Genomic DNA, 14,374 nt, shown 5'->3' with positions numbered 1-14,374 from the left:
AATGGAGGCATTGAAATAAATGGCCCTCGATCTTAACTTTAAATTGCTGATCCTATAATAGGCATACTAAGCACTAGGTCATATAGAGAAAGGATTTAAAACAACCCCTGCCCTCAAAGAACTGATTTTCAATTGGGTGGGATGGTAGGTAGGGAACATAACATATAACCACTTGTACACAATAATTCGATGAGGGAAGAGTGTATTACTAACTAGAATAATCTTAAAGTTTTGTTGTGTGACTAAACAAATCATTTGTAAAATGAGGGGTTGGACTAGATGACCTTTTGTGTCCCTTCTGGTTCCAGATCTCTTGACCTCCAGTCATAAGACAGTTGTTATCTCTCCATTTTTGGATAACACTAGTGGTAGGAATATTTCAAGATCTGTGACCTTTCTCCCCTTTACCCTACATCTATTCTCTGGAGCTGAGCAGAGCAAGTTAATCCAGCTGACACATTATGATGACCCTTCAGATATTGATAATATTTATAACTTTAGAGATTTAAGAGACCCTAGACCCTTATTTTATCAAGGAGGCAGTTGATGCTCTGAGAACTGAAATGATTTACCAAGCCACTTCTATTCAGCCAACTGGCTTATTCACAGATTTTGCCATAATTAATTATTCTACTCACTTGTGTAGCCTGTTATACTTCTGAGGTAGTGTTTTTCCATCCACGATCTTCTTTGATTTAACCATGTGGAGTAGGGGATTATTATCTTCCTTGTGCCCATTTTACAAATGGCATTTTGAGATCTAGAGAAGGTAAGTTCACCTAGCAAGGTCAATCGGGGGCAAATCCTAGAATACAGGATTCTTGATTTTCAGTCCAATGATCTTTCTCCTTTACCAGAGTGCCTCCCCAGGAGGCATTAGGGTGTGTTCTTATTGTAGTAGATGAGTAGTTCTCTTTGGTTATGGATTGTGAACAGCCACCATTGCTTGCCATTGTGAGGATAGACCTGTCCAGGCATCTGTCTCTGAATCATAAATTCTCTTGTGACCTTAACCAACTGATTTTCCCCTCAGGGTCTTTTCTTCCATATGGAAGTATAATTTTTTTAAAAATTTATTTTTCTTGTCTTTTTTGTTACATGACTATTATTGGAAATATGTTTTATATGATTTCACATGTATAATTGATATATTTCTTGCTTTCTCAATGAGTGAGGTACAGACTGAAAGGAAGGAGAGAATTTGAAACTCAAAATTAAAGGAAAAACTTCAAAAATAAACTTATTTTTAAAAAAATTGAAGGAATTTGATAGAATAGCTCTAATATCCTCTAATTTTCTTATTCAGTCTTGACTTCTTCCATTGTATCTTCCTTCTGACACAAATCACCAATTATCTTGTCTCCAAGAGGCAGGTTGAGGGCACTAGGAAGAGGGAAATGGATAACTTCTGTAGTTTGTTACTTTTGTGGAAAAACACAACTTCATATTTGTAAAGTGGGAGTGTCCTGCCCTCTGCTGGTGAAATAATGCATGCCATGGGCCAGGTCAGACCTAGCCTCTTTCTTACAACTAGCAAAAATGCTCTTGGGGTCCCAAAAGCCTCATCTGAATATGAAGAGCTTGTTCTAGATGACATTCAAGGGCCTTTGCAGATCTAAATTTACAGTAAAAACAATATTGTATTTTTTCACTGTGTCTGGAAGACACCAGAGAATGTGGAAAGCTAGATCTTCCTTAGAGACTATTTAGTCCAGTTTGTTAGAGGAAAATAAGTGGTGGATACCCTTTCCAAAGTAGGGTAGATCTGTGTCACAGAAAGTAATAGGAGACTGAGTACACCAGGGCACTATTCTATTACTTGGAAATAATTTTTAAATCATTCATTTTTTCTTCATTTATTTTATAGAGGGAAGAGCGTATCATGTTGGAGGATATCCGGGTCACTTTGTCAGAGCTGGATAATGTAACCTTCTCTTTTAAACAGCTGGATGAGAATTTTGTCACCAGTAAGTGTCTTCTGGTTGCTTTATCAGTGGGGGGAATTGTGTCTCTTGGTTTCTGCCCTGGGATATTGAATTCGGCCCCAAAGTGTCATCCTGTTTGTACTTTGGATCATAAAATTAGAACCAGAAATTGATTTTAGAAATCTAATATAATCTCATTTTACAGAGGACAAAATTTGGACCTAGAGGTGTTTAGTAAAGAACTCATAGTCACACAGGTGACATAGAAGAAATGACGTTTTGAACCTTGCTGGTATCCACCAAGCTATCTTTCCTTCTGCTTTCAAAGTATGATAGGACTGTACCTGCCCCAAGTTGTGAGTGTTCATTTTCTTCTTCCAGCAAGGAAGTGCATAATTATCTCCCATAGTCTTATATCTGTCCTTGTCCAGCCTCCAGCCTATAACTAACTGAAGTGGAAACAATGGTTATGGATAAGCAGAACCAGCTCCATTGCAACCCAATTATCTCCCTTACTATCCTACCTGTTCACTGGTACTTGTCATGGTTAGAATTTCATTCCTTTAGCTTAGGAGCTTTAAGATCTTTTAGAGCTTTTAGATCTTTTTGATATCATAAATTCTTTTGGCACTCTGCTGCAATCCATGGACTTCTCAGAATAATATTTTTTCAATATGCCTCACCCTCCCAAAAAAGATTCAGACAATTGCGAAGGAAACATTAAAAATAACAAGGTCACAGATCCCAGGTTAAAGTTCTTTAAACCAGTTGATCTCTAAGGTCGTTTCCCACTGTGAAGAATCTAAAACAGGAATTCTTAATCTTTTTAATGTGTCTCACACCCTTTTGATCAGTGTAGTAAACCTATGACCCCCCCCTTCTCAGAATAATTTTTTAAAATTCGTAATTGAAGGAAATTCTAAATTTCAGCGAGCTCTTAGTAAAAACAATATTGTATTTTTCCCCATCTAACTTAATGGAACCTCTGAAATCATTAATCCCTGTCAGATGTTAAAGTGTTGCATTCTTCCTCTCCCAAAAGGACACTTGAAGCATTATTCATTAAGTGTTAATGAATTCTTTTCTGAAAGCAAATGTTGAAAGGTCAGATTTGGTGGTCACTGGGTACTAGGGATCGAACATATGAGATTAGAAGGAAAGGATCTATGAGGGAGAAATGGTGTGGAAATATGAGCCTAATCCGAGCATAAGTATAAAATTGTTCCCAGGTCAGTGCTGCAGAGAAGCAGTTGAGGTTCTTGGTGCAATAGACCATGACAAAATCTTTACACCCAGGATTGTAGGCTGCAAAACGGTACTATGATACACTAGAGAGACAGTAATGGAAAGACTAATGGTCTTGGAGTAAGGAGTAAGGAGTCTATTTTGAGTAAGTAGATTCAAATCTTGATCTTGACTTTTGCACTTAGTAGCCATTTGTCTTTAGACAAATCACATCCCTCTGTTTCTTTTCTGTAAAATGGGAGAAATAATCCTTATCCTATCTACTTCATAGAGTTGTGGAGAAAGTTTTTTTTTAAAATATAAATCAAGATTGGGGGAAGAGCACTGAAAATTTTTAATAGTTTGCATACAGATATTATGATTATATGAATATTGCTTAAATAATAAAATTGTATATGATTTTATAACACAATGAGCATAAATTACATAAGCAACTCAGACACATGAATGAATTATAGTCAAATACATTTTTCAGGAGACATAATTTAGACATTTAAATCAAAGTCACTAAGATCAAATTAAGTACATTCATTCAAGTACAAAAGATTTGACTTTTTAATTTTTGACAGTTAATAACAAAACTTTAGGCAAATTTCACATGTTCTCATACACTCTCTAGTCCATTTACCATAGTAATAAAGTGTCTTTGGGTGTTCCATTTTCTTTTTATAACCAGGTACTATATACATCATTTGTAGTATATTTCACCATATTAAAACTTAATTTAAACTATAGGTGAACACCATATTAAAACTCAAGTTCAATAACTACAAAATTTCCCTCCTTTAGGAGTCTATCAAAATAACTGGGAATAAACTGATTCTAATTCTAACTCCAAAAAGAGGAGCCTTCAACTCTTCTAAAACATGAATAGTTTATATTATCAGTTGTTCATTTTGCCTGCATTCCAAAAAGAACTTTTATTCTCACTATCATATTCAAATTATTCACACTTTGAAAACATAAGATCAAGTCTAAAATAAATATAATAATAATAATACTATTAAATTGTTCTATATGAGAAAATGTGTATCATTTTGCCTGTGGTTATGAAATTGAATATACTTCACAGTAAGTTTACTACCTTATTCTACTTAATATATCATTGAATGAATACTCTAAAGCATATCATCTAGATAAGAAATAAGAATATTAAGGCCTTTGGATGTTATCATAATTACACATAATGACACTCTTAGGATTGAGTAGAAGTAAAACATTTTGGGCAGCTAGGTGGTGCTGTGGATAGAGCACCGGCCCTGGAGTCAGGAGTACCTCAGTTCAAATCCAGCCTCAGACACAAGTCACTTAACCACATTGCTTTGCAAAAAAAAGAAAAAAAAATTTAAAAAGAAGTAAAACATTTCCAGTTATGTTTTAGTAATCTCTTAACTCTTAATACTGGATATATTTTGTATTTCACATAAATAAACTTGAAGGTGATTTAAAAAAATTCATATCCTCTAAATATCAAACTAAATTTGACCTCTAAAAATAATCATTTTTAAAAACTATTTATTTCTCTTAGATGGTGACTAAGCTTTAATGAGAATTTTCATTCTGTTATCATATAAGACATTTAATCTGATTCATGTTTTTGAAAATCTTTGTATTTATTTACTTTTTTATATTCTTTATATACTAGGTCTTATTATGTATATATATTATATATATATATATATATATATATATATATACACACTCTATATCTATATCTTTATATACTAGGTCTTGAAGTTAAAAGTCCCTTGAAAACTATCTAAATAAGGTTGCAAACATATAAAATCCAGGATTGAAGACACAAATAAAAAAAGGTTATTGCAAAGCAATGTAAACAATTTAAGAAGAAAACAAAATTTTAAATTGGCAAATGACTATTACTAAAGTGATATGATGGCAGCTCTTTAAAATGGACACTTTAAACTAGATTTCTGTGTTATTTGACAACAAATCTCTTAATGGTTCAATCTTTTTTCCTCCATAGGCATACATGCACACATACAAACATATATGCACATATGTAAGCTTATAGGGAAACTGCTTTATTAAACCTGTATGCCCTATATAAATTTAAGTTGTAATCTACCTTCCCCAAAGAATGGACACTCATACACTGGGAGGTGTAGGTAGCAGGATATAGGAGAAAGAACATGCTGGCTTTGGGTTCAAGAGGACCTGGGTTCAAATCCTTCCTTTGATACTTAACTATTTTTGTATGATCATAGACAAGTCACTTAAATTCCCTCAAGTTTCATTTGTAAAATGAGGGGGTAGGTCTAGATAGTTTTTGTAGTCCTGTTTGGCTCCAAATCTATAATCTTATGACTGGATAAAAGCTACTTGCCTTAGAAGGATGACTCAGTCAACAAACTTTTTTAAGTCCCCACTATAATGAGGCACTAGAAATAGGTGTTTGGCATAAAAATACAAAAAAGGAAATAGTCCCTGCTGCCATGTAATTTTGTGCTAATACCTACCTCAATTTCCCCATCTGTAAAAATGGAGATCATAATAGCAACAACCCCTTCCCATTCAGGTTTGATATTTGTGAAGTACAAAGTAGGTGCTATGTAAAAGCTATTTATGTTGTTGATATTGTTACTATTCATGTTACTATTTTGCTCACAGGAAGGCTATCTAGGGCTATATGGGATTTGTGAATGGAGCTATATAGGATAGTAGATGTTCAAGCTTCTCAGAAGCAATAATAGTATTCATTTGATTATGTGAGGACATTCATGTGACCCCAGGGCATGTAAGATGCTCATGCTGGATAGGTTCTGAGATCCTGTTGAGTGGTTCTCTGGGCTGTGGTATGGAACCAGCTAGTAATATAATGACTAAAAATATAATCCTTTAATTGCGCCTCTTGGGAGCAGCTAGGTGGCACAGTGGATAGAGCACTGGCCCTGGCATCAGGAGGACCTGAGTTCAAATCCGACCTCAGATACTTAACAGTTACCTAGCCGTGTGACCTTCGGCAAGTCACTTAACCTCATTGCCTTGTAAAAACTAAAAAAAAAAAATGAATTTAATTTAATGTTCCTCTTGGTCTCAGGGATAATTGTTCCAACCCCTCCCCACTCTCTGCCATTTTAAATTTTTTAATTTTTGTCTCTTCAGATGCTCATGTCTTTTATCATATTGAGGGCAGCCGCCAGGCCTTGAAGGTTATTTTTTACCTCGACAGCTATCACTTCTCCAAATTACCAACCCGGTTGGAAAATGGGGGCAGTTTAAAATTGCATACTGTCCTTTTCACTAAAGGTATGTGTGATGATGTGCAAGGGAGGGAGCAGGGAGTTGGGACCCATTTCCAACAAAGGTCTTGTAACGACCTTGGTTCCTTCACAGCCCTAGAAAATCTGGAAGGACAGCCACAAGCCGGGGGCTTGACTGGCTCACTCCTGGAGGAGCTACAGCAGGAGATCAATGCTCAATCCTTGGAGAAAGTCCAGCAGTATTACCGACGGCTCAGGTACCAGTCCCCTCTTGCACTCTTTGCTCTGCCCAAGGGTGCCACCCCTGAATGTTTGGATTTCTTTAAGTTCAGGGAGGTTGGAAGGTGGCTTGGAGTAGGAAACAGTGATAATAGAGGATAGGACTTTGGACTGGGACCCAGAAGACCTCCTTTCCTACTTAGATGTACCCTATAGGGGGTTACTTGCATGTCATGACCCTTCCCTGCATCTCATTTTCTTTTTTTATAAAACAAGTAGTATGAATCAGATCATCTTTTGGAATATTTGTTGGTCCTGACATTCTTTGACCCTATGATATGACTTAGAACAGGAGTGGGGAATATCCTACTGTGGACCATAGACGACCTGCAAAATCATTTGATCTGGCATTGCCAAGACAACCACAGAAGGGACTGGAAATTCAATAAATCCAGGAGATTTTAGGAGTCAGTTCATTAAATGTTTGACCAAATATAGCAGGCTAATTTTTAAGTTAATAATTTTATATGGCTCAGAGGTGTTATAATTATCCAAATGGCCCTTGGCAGAAAAAAGGACCTAGAGGAAAGACAGGGTGGGAGCAGGACCGCACTTCAGCTTACTCAGAGCCAAAATCTGCTGCCTTCTAAACATCAGTTAGACCCGGGTTTTAATTCAGTGACTCATCATGGTGTGACTCCCTTTCAGGACGTTTTACCTTGAAAGGTCCAACCTGCCTACAGATGCCAGTGCGACAGCAGTGAAAATAGATCAGGTACCTCCCTCCTTGGTTTTAATTTTTGTCTTTTCTTTCTCTTTCTCTTCTTGCTTTCCTATTTTCTTTCTTCTGTGTCCTACAAGTTTCGGTCTATATTTAATGTGCCTATTTTATTTCTCTATTCATCTGTAAATTCCTTGAGGGGCAGGGATGGTGTCTTTCATTCTTAAGCACCTGCTTTGGGTGATATAAAAGAAGGATTAATTGTGATCCTTACCCTCAAGGAGCTCACAGTTTTTAGGGAAAACAAGACTTGTATAATGGACACTCAAATGTTAGTACACTAAAATATATCACTGGGGGACCAGACTGCCTAGTTTGGACAGTTTCTTCTGATGAGTGATGGCTAGAGTTAACAGTGAAAAATTCTTGAAATAGGTGATTTTTGTTAGGATTTGGGGAGTTGTTGAAGTCAGGAAGAGAGGGGAGGAATAAACAAAGGCACAGAAATTGGACTAAAGCTGGCCAGTCTCACTGGGAAAGCCTGATTGAAATGGAAGAATATAAAAGAAATAGTGGAAATGAGATTAGGGACTGGAGAAGATAAGGTTAGATTGTGGAAGACTTCAGTACTAAGTTAGGGAACTGGTTCTATTGTAGAATATCTTGAAAACCAAGATAGGGGATAGCACTGGATAGGGGATAGCACTGGGGAGCCATTCATAATTTTTAAGCAAGGGTAACATTGAACAAGATGCCATTTTAGAAGACAAATGTGGAGGATGTAGAGTATCTTGAATAGGAGCGAGACTGGTGGTAGTGAGATCCATATCCTAATGTAATAGTCCCATTATGAGAAGTTAAACAGCCAGGCTAGGGTCAGTAGTCATAGGGATGAAAAGGAGAAGCTAGATATGTGAGGTTTGAAGATAGAGGTGGAGACAGGATATTACAACTAGAGCACTGACTTTGGAGTTGGAGCCTCTGGCCTTTTGGGACTTAGTAGCTGTGTGACCAGGGGCAAGTCACACCTGACAGAGAGCTTGCTTCCTTATCTATTGGGTCAGGTGGTATCTGAGGTCTTTCCCAGCTCTGGAGCCTGTGAAAGCCCTATGAAATCAGACAGACTCCACAGACATGGTTATCATCTTGGTTCAGGGAAGTCCTAGACTTGGGGAAGCTCAGTAACTCTGACTACTTTGCAGCTGATCCGCCCCATCAATGCCATGGACGAGCTGTGCCGCCTAATGAAGTCTTTTGTCCACCCAAAGCCTGGCACTGCTGTGTCCAGTGCAGGCCTGCTGCCCATCTCTTCTGAGCTCTGCTACCGCCTAGGTGCCTGTCAGGTCACCATGTGTGGCACTGGAATGCAGAGGTGAGTGCTGGCTGCCTCCTCCCTTTCCTCACCCTTCCCCTCTCTGTCTCTCCCCCCCCCCCCCCATCACTGAGGGGAGAAGGGGCTTCTTTGGTAGATAGCACTAGCTTCCTCCTGGGACTTAAGAGATGCCTTTCAAAACAGCTTCCTCCTCCGAATCCCATAAACCTGGATATTTTCCATTAGTGGAAAGAGAGCACTGGACTTGGAAACCTGCATCTAAATTCTGATGCCAATATTTCCAACAGTAGGATTTGGAGTAGAATAACTTTTCCTGTGTTTCAGTTTCTCTGTCTGTAGAACAGCATTAATAATACTCATCATCTTTTCCCCTTTGTATTGTAAATCTTAAAGTAGTAAATAATGTGAGCAATTGTTATTACCTTGGGAGGCAGTAAGATTGGGTAGAAAGGACATTGGACTGGGTGTCAGGAAATTCCTGTTCTGCCCCAGACAGTCACTGACCTTGTATGACCTTGGCAAAGTCTCTTCCTCTTTCTGGGCTTTCATTTCCCCATCTAAAAATCAAGGGTTTGATCAGATGATCTCTCATCTCTTTCAGCTCTGATATTCAGGAGTAATTTGCTTCTACATTCTGGGATAATTTCTTCCTTCATAAAATGGGGATGGGAAAGGTGTGTGTTAGAGCAGGTAGTCTCTAAGGCACTTTCTTGCCAGGTAGCTTTTTGAAGTCAAAGCTTGCTATCACAAAGGCATCTTCTCTCTTGCAGGATTCCTCTCTCCCTCTTCCTCCCCTCCCCCTTCATGCCTGCAGGTTATATGAGTATCCAGGCAGTATCCTCAGAATCTGTGGGTAGACTTTATGAATACCTGAGGAGGGAGGCCTTTGGGCAGTTCACTCTTGTCTACAAAGAGAAGTGTAGACTCTGGCCTGGGCACTGGTCCCAGATCATATTCAATTGACCAAAAAAAGAAAAAGAAAAAAAAGCAATTTGGGTGTTTATTTTATAATTTAATGAAATGCACCTTTTCCCCTGATCCAAGTTAAGTCCCACTAGCATCTTGGAGGCTTGGGATTCCTATAATGCTGTATTAGGGGAGTTGGAGCTGGGATTGTGGAAGGTTCTCAGAGAAGCTGCAGGGTCCTCTATGTATTCCTCCCAGGCCATGTCTGGGGGGATAGGTTGGATATGCTATCTGTGTTCTTTGTCCCAAGAGCTTCATCTACCTCTCATCCTTGTCCTTTTCCCAGGAGTACCCTCAGTGTCTCCCAGGAGCAGGCAGCGATCCTGGCTCGGAGTCATGGGCTACTTCCCAAGTGTATCATGCAGGCGACAGACATCATGAGGAAGCAGGTAAGACCCCCAGGCCTGGCAGACCAAAGTCAGGAGCCAGACATGGGTACAGGGCAGTGACCTGGGATTGCATAGGTCTTGAGTGCACCATGGTCTTCCGAGGGTTTACTGTCTGCCCAGTCCCAAGTTATTTATTACTAGTCTCTCTGCATATGGGTTCAAGAGAGGAAGGGAAAAAGGGACCAGAGGGGGGACCAGCCCCACTTTGGGGCTGGAAGGAGAACTGTTCATCCTGTTCCCAGCAGATCTGACTCATCCTGAGGGGAGCATTATCATTGTTTCACGGGGCCGTGATTCGCCACCTAGCCCACTTCCTGCCTGGTGGAACAATGTCATTGTTTTTACTTAGTTTGGGCCTTGCCAATCTCTAGTCTTTCCCGTCTCATCAGGGAGATTGGTTTCAGGGTTGATGCCACCCAGTCTCATCTCTCTCTCTCTCTCTCCCCCCCTTTCCCCCCTCTGTCTCTGTCTCTCTCTGTCTCTCTCCATCTCTGCCTCTCTGTCTCTGTCTCTGTCTCTGTCTCTCTCTCTCTCTCTCTCTCTCTCTCCCCCCCTTTTCCTCCTCTGTCTCTGTCTCTCTCCATCTCTGCCTCTCTGTCTCTGTCTCTGTCTCTGTCTCTCTCTCTCTCTCTCTCTCTCTCTCTCTCTCCTCATTTCCCTCCTTTCTCCCTTTTCCATTCCTCTTTATCCCCCTTCCACATTCTCTCCCTTTCTTCTTCTCCCTTCTGATTTTTCCTTTCTTACCCTCCAGGGACCCAGAGTGGAAATCCTAGCAAAAAATCTCCGAATCAAGGATCAGATGCCTCAGGGAGCACCTCGGTGAGTACTCTTTGGAATAGAATGATTCTTTTCTTCAGGAGAATATCAGACTATTGCTCAGTGTTAGCCATTGGTCAGAGCCAACACTCAACATAATAGTAACACCATACTCATGTCATATTCCCAATGACTTAATAAATTTGAATTCTGTATTTGAGTGACATCTGTTCAGTCATTCATTAACATGAAATATTTTCTGGGTTAATTCAAGCTTTTCCCACATTCTTCTGTATCTGCATCTTTGCTCTCACTATTCTTTGTGCCTTAGAAAGACCTTTCTCCATCTCCATCAACATCCTAAATAGCATTTCATCTGAACACTGCATTTAGAATGAGAGAACTTGGGTTCACTTTTAGACTCTGACACTTACTATCTCTTTGACACTTGGTCAGCTACTTTAGCCTCTCCTAGCTTCAGATAATTCATCTATAAAATGGGAATAAACAACCCTGGCCCTATCTATATCATGGGAATGAGTAAAGTGTCTAGTAAACCTTGAAGCAATGTTATCCTCTTCATATCTTCTCCCAGTATTTTATGTAGTGCTCAAATAATAGCTATTTGTTGAATTGAGAATCACCTAATTAGCAGGGCCCCATGTTAGAGAATGAGATTAATGCAGAGGAGGGTACCTGGGAGCAGTTAAGTCATTTGTGTCTATGGGTTAATTTTGGACTCCTGGTGAGTATTTTTCCTCCCTTTCTGTTCCCCAGGATCTATCAACTGTGTCAGCCACCTGTGGATGGAGACTTGTAAATAAGAAAGGACAAGAAGCCTTGCTTTGTTGGAGACCCTGGAAGTGTTCAGCAGAGAGCCAACCCTCAGGACCCTTGGTGTACCTCACTCGTCCACTGGCACACTCCTCCCCTTGCCAGGACACAGGAGATGAGAGCCCACTGCCAAGAGCCTTTTCCTAAGACAGTCCAGACTACTTGAAAGCCACCTGGTCCCCTTCCTCTTCACAGAAGCAGCCCCAAAGCTCATCCTTGTTTATATACACGTGTGTGAGGACACTGTTTCCTCTCTTGGACATAGTTGGTTGGGAGAGGTTGGAGACCTGGCAAGTATGACTGGACTGGGACTGGATGTCTCCAGCTGGGTGCCTGTGAAGGATGGTAGTCAGCTGGTGCAATGGAGAAACAGAGCCTAATCCTGCCACTGACTAGTTATCTCAAGTGTGGTTGCTGCCCCTAACCCCTTGTAACCCTGTACTCCTTTTATCTATGGAGCTATCAGGGTCATTGGGCCAGTGACTTGAAGTCATCAGACCTCTCTTGCAAGACACCATTTTCTAAATTGATCAATCTGCACTTTTGAAACCCATGTCTGGCACAAATCTTGGGTTTCCTTCCAATAAGAAAAGAAATATTTATTCTGGAGCTCTTCATCATCAAAGATTCCTCAGAAAGAAGCTCTTTCTATGCCTAGAGCCTAGTATACATTCCGCAATCACTGCTTGTCATGGGTCTCCTTTCCTTAGTGTTCAGGGGTTGGCATTAATCCTTACTGATGCTGTCTCTTATATTCTGCAAAGCCAGTCCTGATTGACCTGGTTGGCATTAATAAACCTGAAACAAAGGATGGAAACCAAGGCCATTTGAAAGGCCATTGATCTATTGGACTGTACCCATTTTCCCTATATTGGCAGAAGAACTATGTTGTACCTATTTATGTGGAATGACACTTCTGGGTTTCTGGGTATTTTGACTTTTTTAATTGTGTGATTATATATTTGAGATTTTAAATTTTAAAGAAAGATATATTGTTTAACATGGGACCAACATGATGTAGCTTTCACAACATTTCCCAGTTCTACTAAAAACAAAACTAAGTGATTTGAAAATGAAGGTTTTACTTTTTTTAATACTAGAATTTTAGGAAGACAGAGTTTAATGTCAAGAAATAAAAATCAGGTGCCTCAAATGGATTTCTCTTCCCTCACTCCCATTATCATAATAGTTTCAGTTTATCAGTATTAGATAGAATGCCACAACTTTATTTAAAAGGCAAAAATGGACTGAGAAATGCCCAAGAGTATCACCTGGGAGCACTAGGCATCTTTTAAAAAGTTTCAGCAAATGGAGGTTAAGCACTCTTTAACTTCTCAGTCTTGAGAAAAGCATGTTTGGGAAGATAAAGGCTTCCTAGGTGCTCTTGTTTTTATTTATTTTTAATTTGAATTTGTCTTGAACAGGGCATTTGAGACCCTTGGTTTTAGTCAGCCAAGCTAACCAGAAAGGCTCTCAGAATTGAGTTGTCCAGTCTCCTAACTTTCCCCACTTCTGCCCATCTTCAAGAGATCGCTCCAAACCTTTGGCAAACTAGCTTAGTGGAGATCTAGATAAGGCAATTGTCCTTTTTAATAACTCTTTATGTAGATCTGAAATGCTGAGGCTGAGTGAGAAGGAAAAGTAAACTTTCCATTTCTTTAGCCAATGGCCAAGGTGAACAATGTGGGTCTGGAGGTTATCCTTGGGGTCTCAGGTTTTGCCTCAATGTTTCAGGTCAGAATAGTCTGACAAACCAATTTCTTGGAACATGTACAGACTTCTTGTTTTTTGTTTTTTTTTCCAATGTTGTCTCAATGGGGTAGGGATTGGGAGGAAAACAGGTCCTTCTTTTCCAGCACTCACTGGGAAACAAGTGATGATGATGATGATGAGAGAGAGAGAGAGAGAGAGAGAGAGAGAGAGAGAGAGAGAGAGAGAGAGAGAGAGAGACACCATCCAGGTTGCCCTGGAATTTGTTTGGGGTGGGAAGATTGTTTGGTTTCATTAGACTGGGAGCAGAGGTTGGCTCTTGAGAACATGAGCCTTGTGCACTGGTTTACATGGACATGTACATAATATTCTCATAAAATTCTTGATAGATTTTTTATTATTAAAAGTTGGTTTATATTATAAGGAAAGAAGCCGTGATTTTCATTGGACTGAATGGAGCTGTTCTCTTCTTTGGGGGTACTTGGTTTTTCCTCATCACCCTCTAGGCAGGCCCAGAGCTGCAGGGGTAAAAAGCATCAGCAAAGGTTCCTCCTGGAATCAGTTCATTTGTGAATCATTGACACATTCCTTTATTTCTCTCCAGACTTTGAGGCATCCATTTTCTGGTTGTCCAAGGTTTATTACTGCAACATGAAACTCTACTAAAGCACCATTTAATGGACCTTTCCTCTTCATTGCTATCAAAAGTTAACCAAAAGACCTCTGGAATAGGAGAAGGGAGTGAGTGATCTGAATTTTTTTTTTTTGACTGATCAACAAAGCTTTTATTTTTTCATTATCTGCAAAGATAGTTTTCAGCATTCTTCCTTTTGCAAACTTTTGAGTTTCAAATCTCTCTTGCCCTTTCCTTTCCCTCCACCCTCCCAATGGCAATGAACAATTTGATGTAGGTTAAACATGTACAATCGTGATTACCATATTTCCATATTAGTCATGTTGAGAAAGAAGAATTAGAACTAAGGGGGGGGGAGCATGAGAGAGAAGTAGCTTAAAAGAAGTTTTAAAAAGTGAACATATATTATTTTCCATAAGGG

The 14,374-nt window shown here is 39.5% G+C and overlaps 1 protein-coding gene across 1 annotated transcript in view; it reads left to right on the top strand.

Annotated features, from left to right (window-relative positions):
- The window catches only part of PREX1 (phosphatidylinositol-3,4,5-trisphosphate dependent Rac exchange factor 1), a 236,744-nt gene extending 222,937 nt beyond the window's left edge, over positions 1–13,807 (top strand). Inside the window, exons 33-40 of the mRNA XM_074210196.1 lie at positions 1,868–1,967; positions 6,294–6,437; positions 6,525–6,648; positions 7,319–7,385; positions 8,534–8,703; positions 9,917–10,019; positions 10,771–10,838; positions 11,553–13,807. Of these exons, the coding sequence (XP_074066297.1) occupies positions 1,868–1,967; positions 6,294–6,437; positions 6,525–6,648; positions 7,319–7,385; positions 8,534–8,703; positions 9,917–10,019; positions 10,771–10,838; positions 11,553–11,595 (819 nt within the window). The 3' untranslated portion in view covers positions 11,596–13,807. The remainder of the gene's footprint in view (positions 1–1,867; positions 1,968–6,293; positions 6,438–6,524; positions 6,649–7,318; positions 7,386–8,533; positions 8,704–9,916; positions 10,020–10,770; positions 10,839–11,552) is intronic.
- Positions 13,808–14,374: the final 567 nt, after the last annotated feature.

The sequence above is a fragment of the Macrotis lagotis genome, chromosome 1, assembly GCF_037893015.1.
Source record: "Macrotis lagotis isolate mMagLag1 chromosome 1, bilby.v1.9.chrom.fasta, whole genome shotgun sequence".
In the NCBI taxonomy this organism is placed as follows: Eukaryota; Metazoa; Chordata; class Mammalia; order Peramelemorphia; family Peramelidae; genus Macrotis; species Macrotis lagotis.
Note: the sequence above shows the minus strand (reverse complement) of the source record. Positions and strands in the feature narration are given on the sequence as shown.